We start from the raw sequence: 17,733 nt of genomic DNA, 5'->3' as shown, positions 1-17,733 counted from the left end.
GCCTCGCCAATTCCAGTGAGGAGCTCATCTTCAATGTAGTGTTCAACGTAGGTGGCAAAACTGTAATTTTTCCCTTTTTTGAAACTATTTTTTCTTCTTTTATTTTTGAAATTCTCATCTAAGCGACAGTTTCTTGTACTATAGTGACTCCTGCTGGGAGAGGTAAGTTGAAGTAGCTGAAGGTCTCTTACAGATATATCAACTCCCGGCCAGTAAAAAAGATGTCCTAAACGCAGGAGATGGAGTTAAACTGTTCCCCTACCTTGGACGCAATGGCTTCTTTCATCACTAAGAACAAACCCCTAGGTTTTACAATTGAGACTGAGAAACTAGTACAGTACTTGTACAATTTTTGATCTACAGCATCACGACGTGAAGCTGCAACAATTAGATGTAAAGGGTCCATTCATGAGGAATAACATCACTTTGACCCTTTGTGTTAGCTCCTACTGCTAATCTTTCCATAAGCGTGAACTTACTTTCAATTTGAAGAAGATGAAAAAGTCTTTTGCAAAACCCCAATACTGTTTTCTGATCTATGTACCTGAATGGAGAAATGTAGTCTTACCTCGTTTTTTTCCACTACAAGCCAAGCTACTTGTAATCCTTCCAAACCTTTAAAGGGGACCTCCCTTGTTAGCATCTCCCAGAGAACCTGGAACAAAAAGAAAATGGAATTTTTATTCTTGTACTTTATATTTTTGGTATATTACTGAAACTTTAACATTTAATTGTATCCAATTACCAGATACAACCAACTCCATCTGTAGAAACTTGGGCAAAACATATATATTCATACACAGGACTTCTTCCATATATTATATACTTTTTATGTTCTTTTTCATAAAGAAAAAACCTGGTTTAGAAATTAGGACATCAATAGCCAGACTTAAAATTTTATGAAACCGATGGGCCTGAGTGATTTAATTTTATCTCATAAATTTTATAATTTTCACATATTCCCACAAATTAGATTTTGTATTTTGTTAGTTAAAACTCGTTCCACCCTCAATCTTTGAAGCATTTCTCTATAAGATAATAACCGGGGATTCAACAACATTTTTAAAGGTTCAGTAATGGTCTCATAAAAATACTGCCCCAAATCCAAATCACTGGCTAACCCACTTACCCCACAATGGTAGATACTTGCAAAATTATAACATTTGTGTTTTGGAGAAATCTCTCCTTTAGTCTAATGGATCCATTTTCATCTACCTATAATTTATTATACCATATTCTAAAATGTAATAAACACTATATACATATAAGCTGACTAGTGTATGTGAATTTATGTTTGTGTTCATCACTGTGCAATTCTTGAAATCAGCATGGTTAATAAATCTGGACTGGAACACCCAAAGAAAGCTAACTGGTGCTAGAAATGCTGCAGATTTTGGTTTCTCTTTAAACACTGAATAATGGAGATTTGTGCACTCTGTTACTTTCTCTATTTATACAAATGCACTTCAAAAATGTGACTCTACCGATACTCTGAAAAGTGCAAAAACAATTTTAATTTCATCAATAATAATCATAATAATAACAATCTCTGCCATTTATTGAGTGCTTATTACGTTCCAGGTACACTTTACATATGTTATGATTAATATCAATCTTATTGGATAGATATTATCCTATTTTATAGGTGAGGAAACTAGGGCTTAAGAAAGTTAAGCAAACTCACTCTCAGACACTCAGTTATCAAGTGGCAGAGCCAGAATATGAACTTACTGTCTGAACCTGAAGGTCAAGCTCTTAAGCCCATGTAATTCTAGAGAAGGGAAAGTGGAAGGACTGGAGAGAATCAGCCATGCCATATCGTAGGCATGGAACCCCAGCAGAAGCAGGAAGAGAACTCAGCAGAGTTCAGATTTAGATGTGCCTTGTTCTAAAAACAAAAGCCCACTTCTAAATAAGAATGTAGATGGAGGACATACACTCTATTCAAGCAAATTGTATAAACCTTGAACTCTATATCCACTATTTCCTCAGCCAGTGCTATGTCTTACTCGAGCCATAACATGTTAAATGAATTCTGGCTAATATGAAGATAATTAGCAGGAAAATCAGGGAAATTGGCAGATGCTGCTCAAGCAGGAGAAAAAAAATTCACTGAATCCTCTTTGGGCTTTTAATCAAGTGTATAAGGTACTTCTTTAGAAGAGCTGCTGAATAATTCTATTTGAGTCACACAAGTGATTAGGAAAAGGTAAGGGCATCCCAGAAGGAGACAATTCTCATGAATACTGAAGTAAAGGAGGGGCGAGAGTCAGAACAGGTACACAGTCACCCCTGACACGACGCGGGCATGGCGGGGGGGGGCAGCAAGAGGGCTGAGCAGGAAACAAAGCCTCTCGATTTGCTGCAATCACCACTCCACTGGTGCAAGGGCTGGAAGGGGAAAGGATATGGATTTGGCACTACTAAGAAGGAGGGAACAGGACATCAGCCTCAAATAAATCAAGGGTTCCAGACACCAAAACGTGCAAATGAGCAACCGTGTACCTCCTCCTTTTCTTAGTTTGGCCTGTGTACATAATACACTGTGTGCGCACGCAGGCACACACACACACACAAAGACTGACTGAATTTTGTGAGGTAAAATGTAAAACCGGAGTTTGGGTTATTCCCAAAGTGACCAGGAAAATATTTATGTCATTTTTTTCCCCAAAATTCCCCAAATTCCCCATTTTCTGTTGGAAAATGTCGAAAATCTATTAAGACCCAAGTTATATTTGAGTTCTAACCCTGAAAAAGTATGGTTTCATTTTATGCCCCGTGTCTCTGAAGAGCTACTACAGCTGAGGGAGTCAAGTGATGCATGTAAAACTGTCTGGGATGGTGTCATTAACAGCCATGTCCTGAACCCAGGTGAGGTCTTTAGTTTAATTCCAGTATCAGCACATCTCATGACTACCTTTTATTCATTCTCCAGATTCAGGAATGTATCAAAAAGTAGGTGGTAACAGATAGGAGAACAGCTTTTTCTACATTGAACAAAATGACATTTGGCACAAAAAATTAACTTTGCTGAGGAAGTCACTTGGAGGTCTAAAAATACATTAAACTATGCCCCCAAATACCAGTTATGAGGATGCAGGCCAATGTTATTGTGATCTTTCATCTTAAAAACATTTCCAACTCATTTTATTATACATTGAGACGTCCTCACATTTAAACTGTTCACAAGGAAAATTTCTATTTTCAGTTTATAGAATAGAAACTTGGACAAGGCTGTGTACTTTTCCTGCCTTTTCTTTTACAAACAATAGAAAGCCATTACCTGAGCCCAGCTTGTTCTGGAACAGGGCTCACAGACAAGCGAGACAGCCATGCTGTCTCTTAATGTTTTCGAAGCTGGTTTTGGTTGAGAAGCTTCTAAGAAGGTAATCCTTTGTGCGCTGTCATTAGAATAGCTTTGTTTTTAAAGAGTGGCGAGGCCTTGTGTTCACAGAAGGCTTATTCTTTCAATGATTTTCGTTTTCCTTAAGTCCTTCCTTTTTGTGTGGATAACATACTAAACCGGCCTCGTTCAGTTCTTCCAAGAGAAGTTATCACGAGAGGGTAGAAAAATCTCTTTTCTTATAAAATGGAAAGAGAAACAATTGCCTGCTTGGCAAAGTTTACCAGCTTAGAAGCAAGGATCACAAGATCCCTTCCTGGCATTTGCAGCACATTTATTTTAAGGCAGCACAAGGCTAGTGAGCCTTGCCATTTGTCAGGAGGCAACATGGCTTTACCAAGCTGTGGGCACGGGGAGCTGGTATTTCTGAGAGTATTAGGGGCTAAATTCTTACAGCAAGTCTGAAAAAATAGAAAAACAAAAATATATTGCATTTTGGGGGCAGATTTCAAAAGAAGACTTTTTTTTTTAAAATGGCCTTATTCATTGGTGTGTGACTGCTATGAATGGGGGAAGGTTTAAACTAACAGAATAGACTCTTAATGACCTGAGGGATGTTTTATGCAAACAGATGCTCCTACTGACAAAGGAGACCTAGCTACTCACCTGTTTTTCAAAAGACACCAAAAACTCTAACTACATTGCTTTCCTAGATAGGTATAATTTTCAAAGTCTATGGACCACAGACTTCTAAAATTAACATGGTCCTAGCCTTAGCAACTGTCCTTTTCTGCTCTTTTATGTAATATCTACTTTGAACACATAATGCTTTCATTTTAAAAATTTGTGATCATTTAAACAAAAATACTCTGGAAAGCATGCTTTGTATTTGTTCTTTCACTAATGGTGTTTATTTAGAACAAATAGAATGGGAAGGGGTCAGAATTAAATACAATCCTGAATTCCTCCTTATAATTTAATTAGCATCTATATGCTTTTCTGAATGGAATTCTGCTAATACAGCTATCTGCATGAGGAGAATCAGCATTCTGAGCAAACTCTCTCTTCAAGACAAACAGCAGCACATGTTTTAAAACAGAGTCACTGAAATAGCATTTTTGTCTCCACCAGTTAAGGGAAGGCCTCGCATGAATGTAGAATTGGTATTCCAAATCAGGCGGCTGGGGCAAAGAGGTTCTGAAGAGCAACATCTGATGTATAAATATAGAGCAACACTGGAGAGACCCAGAGGCTGGCTGTAGAGTTTGTTTCAGTAAGTCAAACTACTTTATAGAATGATTTGTTAAGCATATGTTTAATCCTCCCCTAAATAAAACCAAACCAAGCAAAGGTAGGGTCAGTAAATAAGTAGATAAAAAGCCTAAACTGCAAAGAGACATGTTCAGGCCCTACTACTGAAAAGTGGTGCAAAGTTACTTGGGTGAAAAGGTTTTTAATAAAATAAACTGAAAATATGCAGTTCCAGAAAGGTTGACTCAGCCTATGTTTAAGAAGAGGGGTCAATGTGAAATGTGTGAGAGGGATTTTAAAATGATACAGGAAAAGATCCGAAGCTCTGCAAACAGAAATCACCTTTTCACATCTTTTACAGTTTATGTGTGAAAAGGAATTTGTGCTTGGCCACTGGCACTGAGACTGTCCCTCAGTTAAGAAAAAGCAGACGGGTGCATTTCACACCCAAGTCCCTGGCAACTGTAAGGCTTTCAAGAAGGCAGCATGAAGTTTGTTTTCATAAATGAAATAATACTGAGACCAAAAGTTCACTCCATGTATAACTCATAGTTGTATCTTTAGGTCAAAAATTTCTGTGAGAGGGAAATTCCAAGAGTTGGGGAGAATTTTAAAAGCACTGTACCTGTAAAAAATGAGCCTCAAAAGTCTTCTAATTCATATGAATGTACACAACAATTTAAGAACTATAACCACCTATAAGAACTGTAGCCTATATATATATATAAACCCAACATATAAATATATGTTTACATACATTTATATGCACATGCACATGAAAAGAGTGAGAACTCTGGTCTCTCGTGGAATCGCTCTGAACTGTCAGTGGGAACACTGACTGAATGAGCCATATTTTTCAGCCCTGTTGCTTATCTTTCCAAGCCCTCTTGTTTCACAGAGGGCTGTATTCTTCTGCAGAATACAGAATGTTTTCTCATGTTTAAAGTGTTGTAAAAACAAAAAAAAACAAAGACACCTATGCAACAGAGACTGTAAGTGGCCCTCAAAGCCAGTAATATATACTATTTGGTCGTTTATACAAGAAGTGTGCTGGCTCCTGTTCTACAGGATAAAATGAGACACTGGTCCCGAGAAACAGGTTAAGTGAAATTTAAATTACCCCAAGTTAGTGTCTAGCACAGTGCCTGACTCAATAAATTAATTTTTGCTTAAAAATGAATGAACATAACTTCATAAGAGGAAAAAAAGTCTTACAAAGAGTCTTAAATTGCAACAAATATCTGACTTTCAAAATACCCAGCAGATGAGTCTATGATGTTAGAATGTAGTAACTTATGACACAGGAGACCAATTTTAGCATCTAGTCTCCTCTGGAACTTATGTTTTGTTTTTCCTTCTTTCAGTGAGAATTATTTAATCACTGTCTACAGTAGTTTACAGTCTTCATTCTTAGAAACATCCAGAATCAACGGAAATTAGGTATTTAGACTGATGTTACTCTTGTCTTCCAACCTTTGAAATTCTAGCCTTTAGCCAAAAACATTTCATTTTTGAAAGTTTCTTTCAATAGCCAAAAAAAATTCAACTCTATTGTATTAATTTGGTATACATAGAATGTATTATGATTTAGAAAGAGCTAGCCAACTGAAACAAGCCCAAAACTGAAGTAATGAAGCCAGCAGGAAATACTTAGAGACTGAATAAAGAAAAGGAGCATGTCTGACGATGCACATCTCCTCTCGTGCCATCAGCCACCTTCATTCCGTAAGGAAACACAGACATTCAGAAAAAAGAGGCATGCTGATTTGGGCCCAAAATTGGTCTGCTTCTTTTAAAATTACTATGAAAATGCCCTTTTAAGAAGTAATGGCATAAACAGAGAGGCAGTATAATTGGGAGATGAGATGCAAAGACAGAGGGTTCCAAATACTATTTTGGACTTTTAAAGCACAGATAGCATTTTAGGGGAAAACCTACCCTAAGAAAAAGGCAACAAAAGAATTCCTTCCTCCAGCAAAGAACTGTTCCCACCCCTGGCTTCCTTCTCTCTGATAATGCAGGTACAACTTATTCCTCAGGAAAGATCCACGTCCAAATGGCGCCTCCAGGAGCTTCTGCTCCTTACCCGATTCCTACTGTGGTCTCTATGCCTTGTGCACTCCACCCCGTTACTCCATTCTTCTGTGTTGCTCTGTCGCTGTTCTCCTGTGATACCTCAGGTTCATGTTTCAGACAGTCACTACCACTTTCTACGACTTGCAGCAGACATGGACAAGGCTATCTGGCAAGGGCTGAGTACATTTTCTTTTGTACTTTTAGAAACTCACTGATCAGTTTAATAGTTGACACTCAGAAGTGTCCTGTTAATTAACTCACTTGGCAGATCTGCTGGTGAGCAATCCGTGACAATGAAGTCCTGTTCCAGATGATCCACATTTCAACTGAATTACAACTACAGAGACATTCTACAGGCATATTTTCACCCAGCAAAAAAGCTCTCTCCACAGGAGAAGTGCAGCCCAACACTATAACAGGTTCCATCTAATTTGTTTCTTGGACGTGATGTTGGTTTCTTCTTAACACAGGACAAAATAACTCAGATGCATAAAAACAACCAAAGTAAACATTTTGGCAATTAGAAAGTATTCTCTTTGCTGCCACCGTTTTAGGCATTGCACCAGAAACAGCAATACTGTCTCACATGTTGAATTGTTGTTTCTTTCTTCTTTAGGTTGTTTGCTTTTTGTCGTTCCTTTAGCAAACAAGAAATGAGAAATGAACTCACCACACCATAGGAATATGTGTCGCAAGTTTCAGACACAGGGAGACTTTGGATAACTTCTGGAGCCATCCACGGGAAAGTTCCAACCAAGGACATGTGTGTTGTATGGTTATGGAACCGAGAGGCACCAAAGTCGCAGATCTAAGAAAAGAGAAACCAGTATAAACTTTCTACTTATTGGCTAATAAAATAATTATCAGTCACAAGAATCTACATCTGAAAATCACAAATTTTTTTAAAAAAATTAAAAGACTTAGTCCTACCTTCAATACTCCATCAGCAGCTATAACAACTAAAAAAATAAAAAAAGATAAATTATGAAGATCATTTAATTAGTTTGAACTGTCTTACACTGAAAAAAATCATAAACTTATATTTCTATCTTTAATATGGCATTATGAAAGGTAAAATCAACGTATTTATAGCATTGAAGATTCTGCAAAAAGTTGCTGACATTAAAACAAAAACCTAATTTCATTAGGTACTGAATAAAAAAGGCTTTTAAGACACTTGTTTTATCCAAACACAGTACTGTCCAGTAAAAAAGGCATAAATTAGTAGAAGCAGTTAGGAGAACCAAATTTTTACCTGGGTTCTGCCAACAGACTGCCAATGTGATACTGAGGAAGTCATTAGCATTATTCCTTTGTGGTATATATAGTTTTCTCTTGCAACTGAAGAGTAATTTTCTTAAAGGCAGAGACAATATTCATTCATTCATTCATTTAATTACGCATACATTCATTCATTTCACACAAATATGCTGAGCCCCTACTACGGATAAGGTCGCACACTGCATTTTGGAACAAGATGGTAAGCAAGATCGGCATTGCCTCTGCTCACATGGGGTTTACAGTCTAATCAGAGAGACACTTAAACAAACATCTACAATAAAGTGGGATAAATTCCATGATGGGAGAAATAGAGAGTACTACAGAACCAAAGAACAGGGATTTCTAAGTCTAGGGAGATCAGATGAAGCTTCCTGAAAGAAATGATACTTATGCTAAGACCTGAAAAATACAGGGGTTAATCAGAAAGAGGAGAGCTGAGGGAAGAAAGTAATTTTTTAGGCAGAAGAGAGAGCCTGGGCAAAAACTCAGGAGAAGAAGAAACGGCACGACAATTTTGGAAGGTAGGGCCAGGTCAAGGAAAGCCCTTGTGAGAAATGGAAAGCCAATGCACAATTTTAAGTGGAGGAAATGAGCAAATGTGCAGAGGCGAGACTGTATCAGACAAGAATAGAACTGGCGGCAAGGGGACTGCTGTCAACGCGAGCTTCTGCAGTCCGAGAGAGATGAGGATGCCAGTACTAAGGCTGTGGCAAAGGACAGGAGAGAAGTAGACTGAGTCAAAAAATACTGAGGATGCAGGACCAGCCAGGCTTGGCGAATGGTTGGATACGAGGGGAGAAGGAGCAGAAGTCAAGGATGAGATCAAATAAAGAGGCAATACAGATTAATGGTTAGAACAGGAGCTCTGGGTTCAACTTCTTATTTAATTTCTGGATTGGGCAACTGGTATTGCTACTCACTGAGTAAAGGAAATGCGGAAATGACTTTTCAGGGGGGTTGGGAGAAGATGAAAAGATCAGTTTGGACACAATATGTTTTAGGGTCATATAAAATATCTGTGTGAATATGTCTAATAAGCAGATAAGATATATAGTTTTGAAGTTGAGATCTGTTTGGGAGTGTTAATATGTACATGGGGCTTTTATGGGGGTGTAAGAATAAAAGCATAAGAGGAGATGAAGTCAAGGATAAAACCCTGAAGAAATGTTTCTGGTATTTCTTTCACAAGCCACATAATGCCTTGAACATGGTAGATGATCAATACTTATTAGCTTCTAATGATGATTTTAATCAGGAGAGAAAATAATTTTTGATGATAAACAGAAATAGCCTCAGGGTAAACATAATACTATAAATAACAAGCTACAAAATTTTACAAATAGAAATGTAAATATTGTTAATATTATATTCACTTTTCTCATTTTAAGATTAACAAATACTCATTTTTTAAAAATCTACCATTATAAAAATATAAAACACAGAAAATTAAAGAGTCTTGTTTCCTCTCCCAGGAAAAAAATTGCTAAAAGTTAGGTCTATATTCTTTCAATATGAATGTGTGTGTGTTCCTATTAAGTAACTACACACAAAATTTTTAAAAATGAGTATATTCTCGACTGTTACATAGTCTTCATAATGATAGCATGAATAAGTTCACAATTTAGTTAATTATTCTCACATGGAAGATTTAGGACATACTGCAGTCAAATAACTTGTTTAAACTGAAATGCTGAGCGGGAACTGAAAATTTACAAAGTCATAAAACTCTGATATTTCCTACTAGATTGCAGATTATTACCTAATGACTTCCTGTTAGCCAATCATATATCAAAAGGGCCTAGTTCCAGGAAGCTCATGTCTAATCAGAGCCAAAGGGTAAGTGATGACCTAGAAGAGGGAAAGACAATGAGCCAGAGCCAACTGGCAGAGCTGGGCTGGGGTCCAGCCTGGACTACTGATGAGCGGCAGGTGCCAACAATTTCCCTCCCCGCGACCCCGCCAAGTGCACACACACCTCAAGGTCCTAGAGTATGTATGAGTGGGGGTACCTGGTCCACTCTTTCCCTGGTCCCCTTCCACTACTTGCTGTCACCACCTAAGCTAAGGATCACACTATCAGCATGTACCCAATTTAACTGCAGTGATCTAAAGATCTGCTAAAAATAAACAGTTCTCCTCCTCCTCCCTATGATGAACCACTTAGAAAGCATGAAAATGATTAATTAATTAAAAGCAAAGTTTTTAAAAAAGTGGCAAACTCTGATGTTCATTTAGCTAGCTCTGGATAGCTAAGGTATCTGACTGCCTTTCTCCAGTAACTTTCAAGTGACTTAAGAGAAGGAGCATTCTGTTACCACTCCTACTTGAAGGCAAAGTCTAATCCTGCAAGCTATTTTAAAATGCTCGCCCTCCAAATTATAAAATACAGGACCATAAATTAACTTTATGAAGTAGAGAAGAAGAGAAAGAAGAAAAATAGAGACTTTACTTTCCAAACTCGCAAACGTGCTGCTCATTTTGGGCACTGCTCCAGGTAACACAGGCATGACTGACATAAACAATTCACGCCATGTAATTTGGAACAAGAACAAAACTGAAAATTGCTAGTACAGAGGACCACCTAAAAATAGAAGACTAAAAACATACGACTACACACTTTGACCCAGCAATACCTCTTTTAGAAAATGATTTTAGGGAAATAATTAGGAATGTGTTGAAAATTTGGCTGAAAGGTATTAAGCACGAAATTTCTTATCATAGAAAAATGTAAACAATCCAAATGTTCACATTCTGTATTATATTCATACAGTGGAATACTATGCAGCTTCTTCAAATAACATAGAGAATTTTGATATTTAATTGACAGTGGAAAGATTTCCGTGGTATCAGCAGTGAGTCAAACAGGTTACAAAAAATATGGAAAGCATGATGTTTATTTCTATATACAGGTGCATTTAATTTGTAATAAAATAGGTAAAATAAAAATGTATGACATTACCATTTCTTGACTTGAGATCTCTGTGAATCACCTTGACAGGAGCCTCCATATGTAAATAGTGCATTCCTTTTCATACAAGAAGGAAAAAAAGGCCTATTAATGTTTTTAACACTGCATCAGTGGTACCTTTCATATTTTTTCAAAGAATTCAATAGCAGAAACTAATTTCATGTGTCCTATTCTTCCGTGATTGATAAAATAGAAACAGGATATGTCTACATGGTAACATTTACATGCTAAGTAAAATTTACGTGCTTAAATCTCTTAAAGGCTGGAATCCGATTGTGAGTAACACTAGCTTCTTAACAGTACCTAATAAGGACACCTTGATTTTCTGGAGTCTGCATGAAAATAGCACAGTAACCACTGCAAGAAGTGCTCTATGACTAAGGTATTCCACTACCAACTGCCTTCTCAATCTGCCATGTTCTGACCAGGGTTTTCACTTTTCATTAGGATGTCTGCAGTTATCCAGTTGGAGCTTGGTTTATTTATTTTCTCAGTATTCATTCCAACAAGACTGGGGAGTGGAGGTGGGGTAGGGATGGGGAGAATTGGGAGGATTGAGTAGATTGGTAAAGAATTTTATGATCTTCAGATAGAAAAATATGTAGTAGTTACTAAATATTTTATTCTTTTTACAAGGATAAATCTTTGAGATAATCTATATTTAAACATACTCCAAAATTCTCTCTATGATATTCTGGATGAATATCAAGTTACTTCAGTAAACTGGGTCTATATAAACTTTGTAGAGTTTTATTATTTTGAATCAAAAATTATACTTTCAAAGACATATTTTATGGTTACCCCCTTACTAATGTTTGACTCTGTATTTATGTATTGTATATCCCTTTAGAATAAAGAAAAGGAAAATTTTATACTGAAATATATCCTCTCCTTATTTCTCAAGTTATCTTTTCTAAATGATGAAAGAAATAATCCCCCACCCCGCAATCAAACAGGCTTCTTTTTAAAATGAACTATCCATTGAAAATAATTTAGGAAGTAGACTTTGGCTTTTTAAAGCATATAGAACATTTCAGTTTTTTAAAGATTAATTTTTAATTTCTTATTCTTGTACTATTCTGATTAGTATATATGGAAAATCATAAAAGAACAAAGAAAATAAGAAAAAAATTTAAACTCTTACCATATAATGATACCATTGAAAAGAGTCAAGTTAACACAAGTATTAGTAATTCAAATGATCTTAAACAAGATATACTTGGGATAAAGGAAATTTCTCTTCTAATATGAAGTTCTACATACTTCAAACTGTAAAAATTCAACGCTACAACCTGGGTATCATTTAATAACCTTCATGACTAAATTTCATAGTTACATCTTTTTTGCTTTAGAATCAAACTCCTTAAAAATTTTCAGGTAGAAGCTATTGAATTATTCTTAGTGGTAGAGACAGTTTCTACACTTGCTGACAAAGATTTCAAAAAATAAGACTCTAGTATAAAAACTTTAAATATAGGCACTCTTCTTCCTCATGGCAGATTATTATAAGCACCATAAATTATTTGTGTACAATGCATAGTTTACACTTAAACAATATTTAGTGCACATCAACAATAGTAATCACAATCACATAAAATTCTATTTGTTTTGTAGAGCAATCTATAATTCTGTCTTATTTTTAGTGCCAAAATTAAGAAGGCTGAAAAATACTTTCATTAGGTTTAATGTTCAGAGTTTCCTAAAAAGATCTAACAGGTGTCGATGAGGAGACTTTTGTGGAGATATGGAGTCAATGGTGACCATTTTAAGACTGGATTGAGGCTTATCCACGTTAGTTGTTCCTTTTACACATTGTTGATTGACTGGTAGCAATTTCAGATATACTTGCTAGCCCACCCTCCATTCCTGTTCCTGTCTAGAAAGAAGAGAATCTTTTTTGGTTTGAGGAGATATTCTCTTAACAACAATGATGTTGAGCAATGCTTATTGCAAAATGCATGAATCTACTCTTACTTGAAATGAATTACTCATTTTTTGATTTCTTAACATATCATCGCTCCAGTGGATTTAATCATGGTCAAAATGAAAGGTACACAGCTGAATTTGAAAAAGAATCAACAAAAATCAAGCCTTCCTATTTAATTTCTAAGTTCTATATGCAGGTTTATTAGAGGGTTAAAATCATTCCTAAAGCATTAATTTATGTTTTTCTTTTATAGGCCATCTGAAACGGTTTTTAAACATTAAGTATTACCTGTGACTATTAATAAACAAACCTGTTCTCTGCCTCAATCTTCTCACCTGAGACTAAATACATTAGCACTTGCCTTTCAGATCAATTCACCAGCCAGGCAAAAGGGACTTTATTATTTTGTAGTTTTGGAAAGGGGGTTCACTCCCATTCTCTCCTTCCCTATTCTTTACCTGTGGTTCTAGTTTGCTACTTAATTCTGTTTCTTCTCTTCCTTATCCTTCAGATACAGAGCGCCAGCACTCTTTTAGAAACCCCAGAGAATGAGCTGATCTGGAGCCAAGAAACTCACCCCGCAGGCACGGATGCCAGGGCAGGCACTTGAGAGGGGGCAAGGAGAAGAGGTTACAGGCTGGGAACCAGGGATGCTTAAGTAGAGCACAGCAGGAAGCAGAGATTGGTGTCAGCTGATTTGTTTGCTGTCTATCCATCCTAAGTGCCATTAAGTAATGACATGGGTGTAATTGGCTAAGCACCCTAAATGCAAATGTCTGTAAGATAAAGTGCTGTAAGTCAAGGACTGCCTATATATGCATTTACATTTATTTAACAGTATTTCCACAATGCTGCAGGCAGCTCCCAATAATGGTACATTACCTTGCTTACAACTAGGTAGTCCCTGTGTACTACTGAGATGCAGAGAAGTGACTGTGATGTTACACGAAAATATCTTGAAGAATAAGAAATTTTAAGTCTGATCTGAGAGGCCTGATGCATGAATACACAATTAAGTTAATTAACACAGCCAAAGCCTCAAATACATCACCCTTAAAGACATAGAGCTTATTATTCTTATAAGGTAATGAAGCATCATTCAGCAGCGGCATCTAGCATGAAACTTTAAAAAAAAAAAACGATTCATCTTCCCTATTTGAACAATTTGGCAGGTTTTGATGAAACTCAGAACAGATGAGATAATTCCCCAAAGGAAAGACTACTACTTGGAAGTCATACAGTGAAAGCAAAGTGTGAGTTGCTCCCCTTATTTACTGCTAAATAACATTATACTTGCTTTGTAAAGAGATGCTTGTAGAGAATGGAGTTGTAAAATGTAAAGGAGTTAATAGCTCCAGTAAAATTTGGACACACTTTCCAGGGGTTGCTAGAACACCAATGTAACTATCAGTGTTCATCATTTAGATCAAGTTGTTTCCAAAGCAACTTTGACAGGTATAAATAAAACTCAGAATGTTGTTAGGAAAATGGAAAATAAAAGATAAAAATAAATGGAATCTGAATTGCTTTAGAAAGCATTAGTCCATGCAGGAATTTATGAGGGGAAAGAACTGGGCACCTTGTTTAGGGATTTTGTGTATTAAAAATATTTAATTTCCAAAGGTGATAACCAAGTTTACATTAAATGTAAAATAAAATCTGAATTGCTTTTACATGGTAGGTCAAATGAGATTTTTTTTTTTTTGCAAGTGGTTTCTATTTTTAGCATATTACATATACAAAACGAGTAGAACTAATCCTATAATAAATCATGTTTTCTGGATACTGAGTCTAAGTAGAGACTTTCAGAACAACAATGGAAATATGATTTTTCCCTTTAATGTGTCAAGCAAGCTAGTCAATTACATATCACAAAACATGACAAAAATGTCTGTCCTGATGCTAGAGCTTGATTTTAGGGAAAGAAATAATGTAGAGAAAGGAGAAAGAAAAAAGGAATTCAGGAGTGGAAAGGCAATGACCTAAAACATCTGTAAAATCAGTTGCAGAAGTCTTACTACTTTTATTCTGAAAAACGAACTTCTAAAGACATAGAATAGAAAATTTTCGGACGTAAGTCCCCATTTCAGGATGGGAAAATGCTCCCCACCAAATTTATAAGAATACACCAAGTACTATTACCTTTGGCTACATCAGTGGCCCAGGTCATAATGTGATCCATATCCATCTCTTCACTTCTGTTACTGTTAATGTAATCATAGAGTGATCCCAGAGAAGCGTATTCTATTTTAAAAGGAAGATATGCATAATATTAAAACCAAAGTACATTTCAGAAATAAGCTTTTATATTTTCATTGGGAAAATATGTTAAAGAATTTAACAAAAGACATCAAAAGTATATAAAAAGTGTTCCAAGCTGTAGTTTCTAAAAGTTAATATCATCCTGGATAAAATTTGTGAAAGACACAACCACTAACATAAAATGAATAGCAAACTTCAGTTGAGAATCAAAAGCCATTTAGCTGGAACTGGGAAACACAAAGAGGTGTTAGAAGAATGTATTTGAGACAAAGGTACACATGTCAATAGGCATTTCTTTATAAGTTGTTATTCTTATGAGATACATAATATTAAACACATAAATCAGAGGGTTTATGTGACAATTAAACAAATCAATCCTTGTTGCAAAAGGATTTAGAAGAGCTTTCAAAATTTAAGCACAAAAGGTCAAATGAGAAAATTCCTTTAAAAATAGCTCTACTTAAGTATAAATTATGCACCATAAAATCCACCCACTAAGAGTGTATACTTTGATGATTTTTTGTAAATTCATAGAGTTGGGCAACCACCTCCATAATCCAGTCGTAGAACCTCTCACTCCAAATAGTTTCCTTGTGCTGGTTTACAGTCAATCACCACTCTCACCCCAGCTCTAGAATCCGCTTTTTCTCTCTACAAATGGGTCTTTTCTGCACATTTCATAAAAACAGAATCACTGAAATTGTGGTTTTTGTGTCTGACTTCATTCCCTTAGCATGTTTCTAAGGATCATTCATGTTGTAGCATGTAGCAGTACTTTATTCCTTTTATTTTTTACATAGTTACTTTATTCCTTTTTATTGCTGAATACTATTCCATTGTATGTACACTACATTTGGTGTCTTCATTCACCAGTTGATAGACATTTGGATTGTTCCTAGTTTGGGACTATTATGAATAATGCTGCTGGGAAAATTTGTGTGCATGTCTATGTGTGGAAATATGTTCATTTCTCTTGGATAGATTCTTGGGAGTGGAATTTCAGGGTCATATGTTAAGTTATATTTAACTTTTTAAGAAATTATCTAAAAAAGAACTGCTTTCCAAAGAGGTTGTACCATTTTATATTCCCGCCAGCAATGTATGGGGGTTTCAGTTTTTCTACATCCTCACCAACACTTTGTATTGTCTCTCTTTTTGATTATGGCCATTCTAGTGGGTATAATTCTAATGGTATCTCATAGCACTATTAATTGGCATTTCCCCAGTGACTAATGAAATTGAGCATCTTTTCATGTGACTATTAGCCCCTTGGATATGTTCTTAAGCAAAATGTCTATTCAAAGCTTTTGCCCATGTTTAAGTTCGGTTGTTTTATTGAGTTCTAAGAGTTCTTTATTCTAGATACAAGTCTTTTCTCAGAAACATGACTTGCAAGTATTTTCTCCCAGTCTATCCCTTGTCTTTTCATTCTCTTAAAAGCATTTTTCAGAGAGTAGAAATTTTTAATTCTGTTGAATTCCAATTTGTCATTTTTTCTTTTATGGTTTGTGCTTCTGGTGTCATATCTAAAAACTCCTTGTCTAATCCAAAGGCATAAAGATTTTCTCCTATTTTTCTTCAAAGAGTTTTACAGGTTTAGCCCTTACACTTACATTTATGATCCATTTTGAGTTAATTTTTATGTATGGTACAAGGCATAGATCTAAGAATTTTTTTGCATATGAATGTCTAATTATTTCAGCATAATTTGTTGAAAAGACTATCCTTTACCTATTGAATTGTGTTAGCACCTTTGCTGAAAATCAATTGATGAGTGTGAGGACTTTTTTCCCCTAGACTTTTAATTTTGTTTCATTGGTCTACTGCCTATATATATCGTGCTGATACTGTATTATGTTGATTACAGCACATTTATAATAAGTTTTGAAATGAGGCAGTCTACGTTCTCAAACTTAATTCTTAAAACTGGTTTGGCTAAATATCACCTTGATACCAAAGCCAGGAAAGGACACAACAAAAAAAGAAAACTTCAGACCAATATCCCTCATGAATATAGATGCAAAAATCCTCAACAAAATTTTAGCAAATAAAATTCAGCAGCACATCAAAAAATAATTCACCATGACCAGGTGGGCTTTATTCCAGGGATGCAAGGCTGGTTTAACACATGCAAATCTATAAATGCAATTCGCCACATAAATAAAAGAATAAAGATCATATGGTTCTCTCAATAGATGCAGAAAAAGCACTTGACAAAGTCCAACACACCTTTATGATAAAAACTCTCATCAAAATAGGTATAGACGGCTCATTTCTTAAAATTATCAAGTCCATTTATGACAAACCCACTGCCAATATCATATTGAATGGGGAAAAATTGAAACCATTCCCACTTAGAACAGGAACCAGACAAGTTTGCCCTCTATCTCCACTTCTATTCAACATAGTGCTTGAAATCCTCACCACAGCAATTAGGCAACAGAGGGGTATTAAGGGTGTCCAAATGGGGACAGATGAGATCAAACTCTTGCTCGTTGCCGATGATATGATATTATATCTAGAAAACCCCAAGGATTCATCCAAGAGACTCCTAGAACTGATAAATGAATTCAGCAAAGTCTCAGGCTACAAAATCAATACACACAAATCTGAGGCATTCATATA

The 17,733-nt window shown here is 35.9% G+C and overlaps 1 protein-coding gene across 3 annotated transcripts in view; it reads right to left on the bottom strand.

Moving 5' to 3' along the window:
* The window catches only part of LOC105815590 (mitogen-activated protein kinase kinase kinase MLT), a 173,556-nt gene that overhangs the window by 63,361 nt on the left and 92,462 nt on the right, over nucleotides 1-17,733 (bottom strand). For all 3 annotated transcript variants that reach the window (XM_012650782.1, XM_012650780.1, XM_012650781.1), the window contains exons 4-8: nucleotides 14,989-15,090; nucleotides 10,911-10,976; nucleotides 7,601-7,629; nucleotides 7,341-7,478; nucleotides 569-655 (exon numbers count right to left, since the gene is read on the bottom strand). In XM_012650782.1, coding sequence (XP_012506236.1) covers nucleotides 569-655; nucleotides 7,341-7,478; nucleotides 7,601-7,629; nucleotides 10,911-10,976; nucleotides 14,989-15,090 — 422 coding nt within the window. The remainder of the gene's footprint in view (nucleotides 1-568; nucleotides 656-7,340; nucleotides 7,479-7,600; nucleotides 7,630-10,910; nucleotides 10,977-14,988; nucleotides 15,091-17,733) is intronic.

Source organism: Propithecus coquereli, unplaced genomic scaffold, assembly GCF_000956105.1.
Source record: "Propithecus coquereli isolate 6110/MARCELLA unplaced genomic scaffold, Pcoq_1.0 Scaffold34, whole genome shotgun sequence".
Taxonomy (NCBI): domain Eukaryota; kingdom Metazoa; phylum Chordata; class Mammalia; order Primates; family Indriidae; genus Propithecus; species Propithecus coquereli.
Note: the sequence above shows the minus strand (reverse complement) of the source record. Positions and strands in the feature narration are given on the sequence as shown.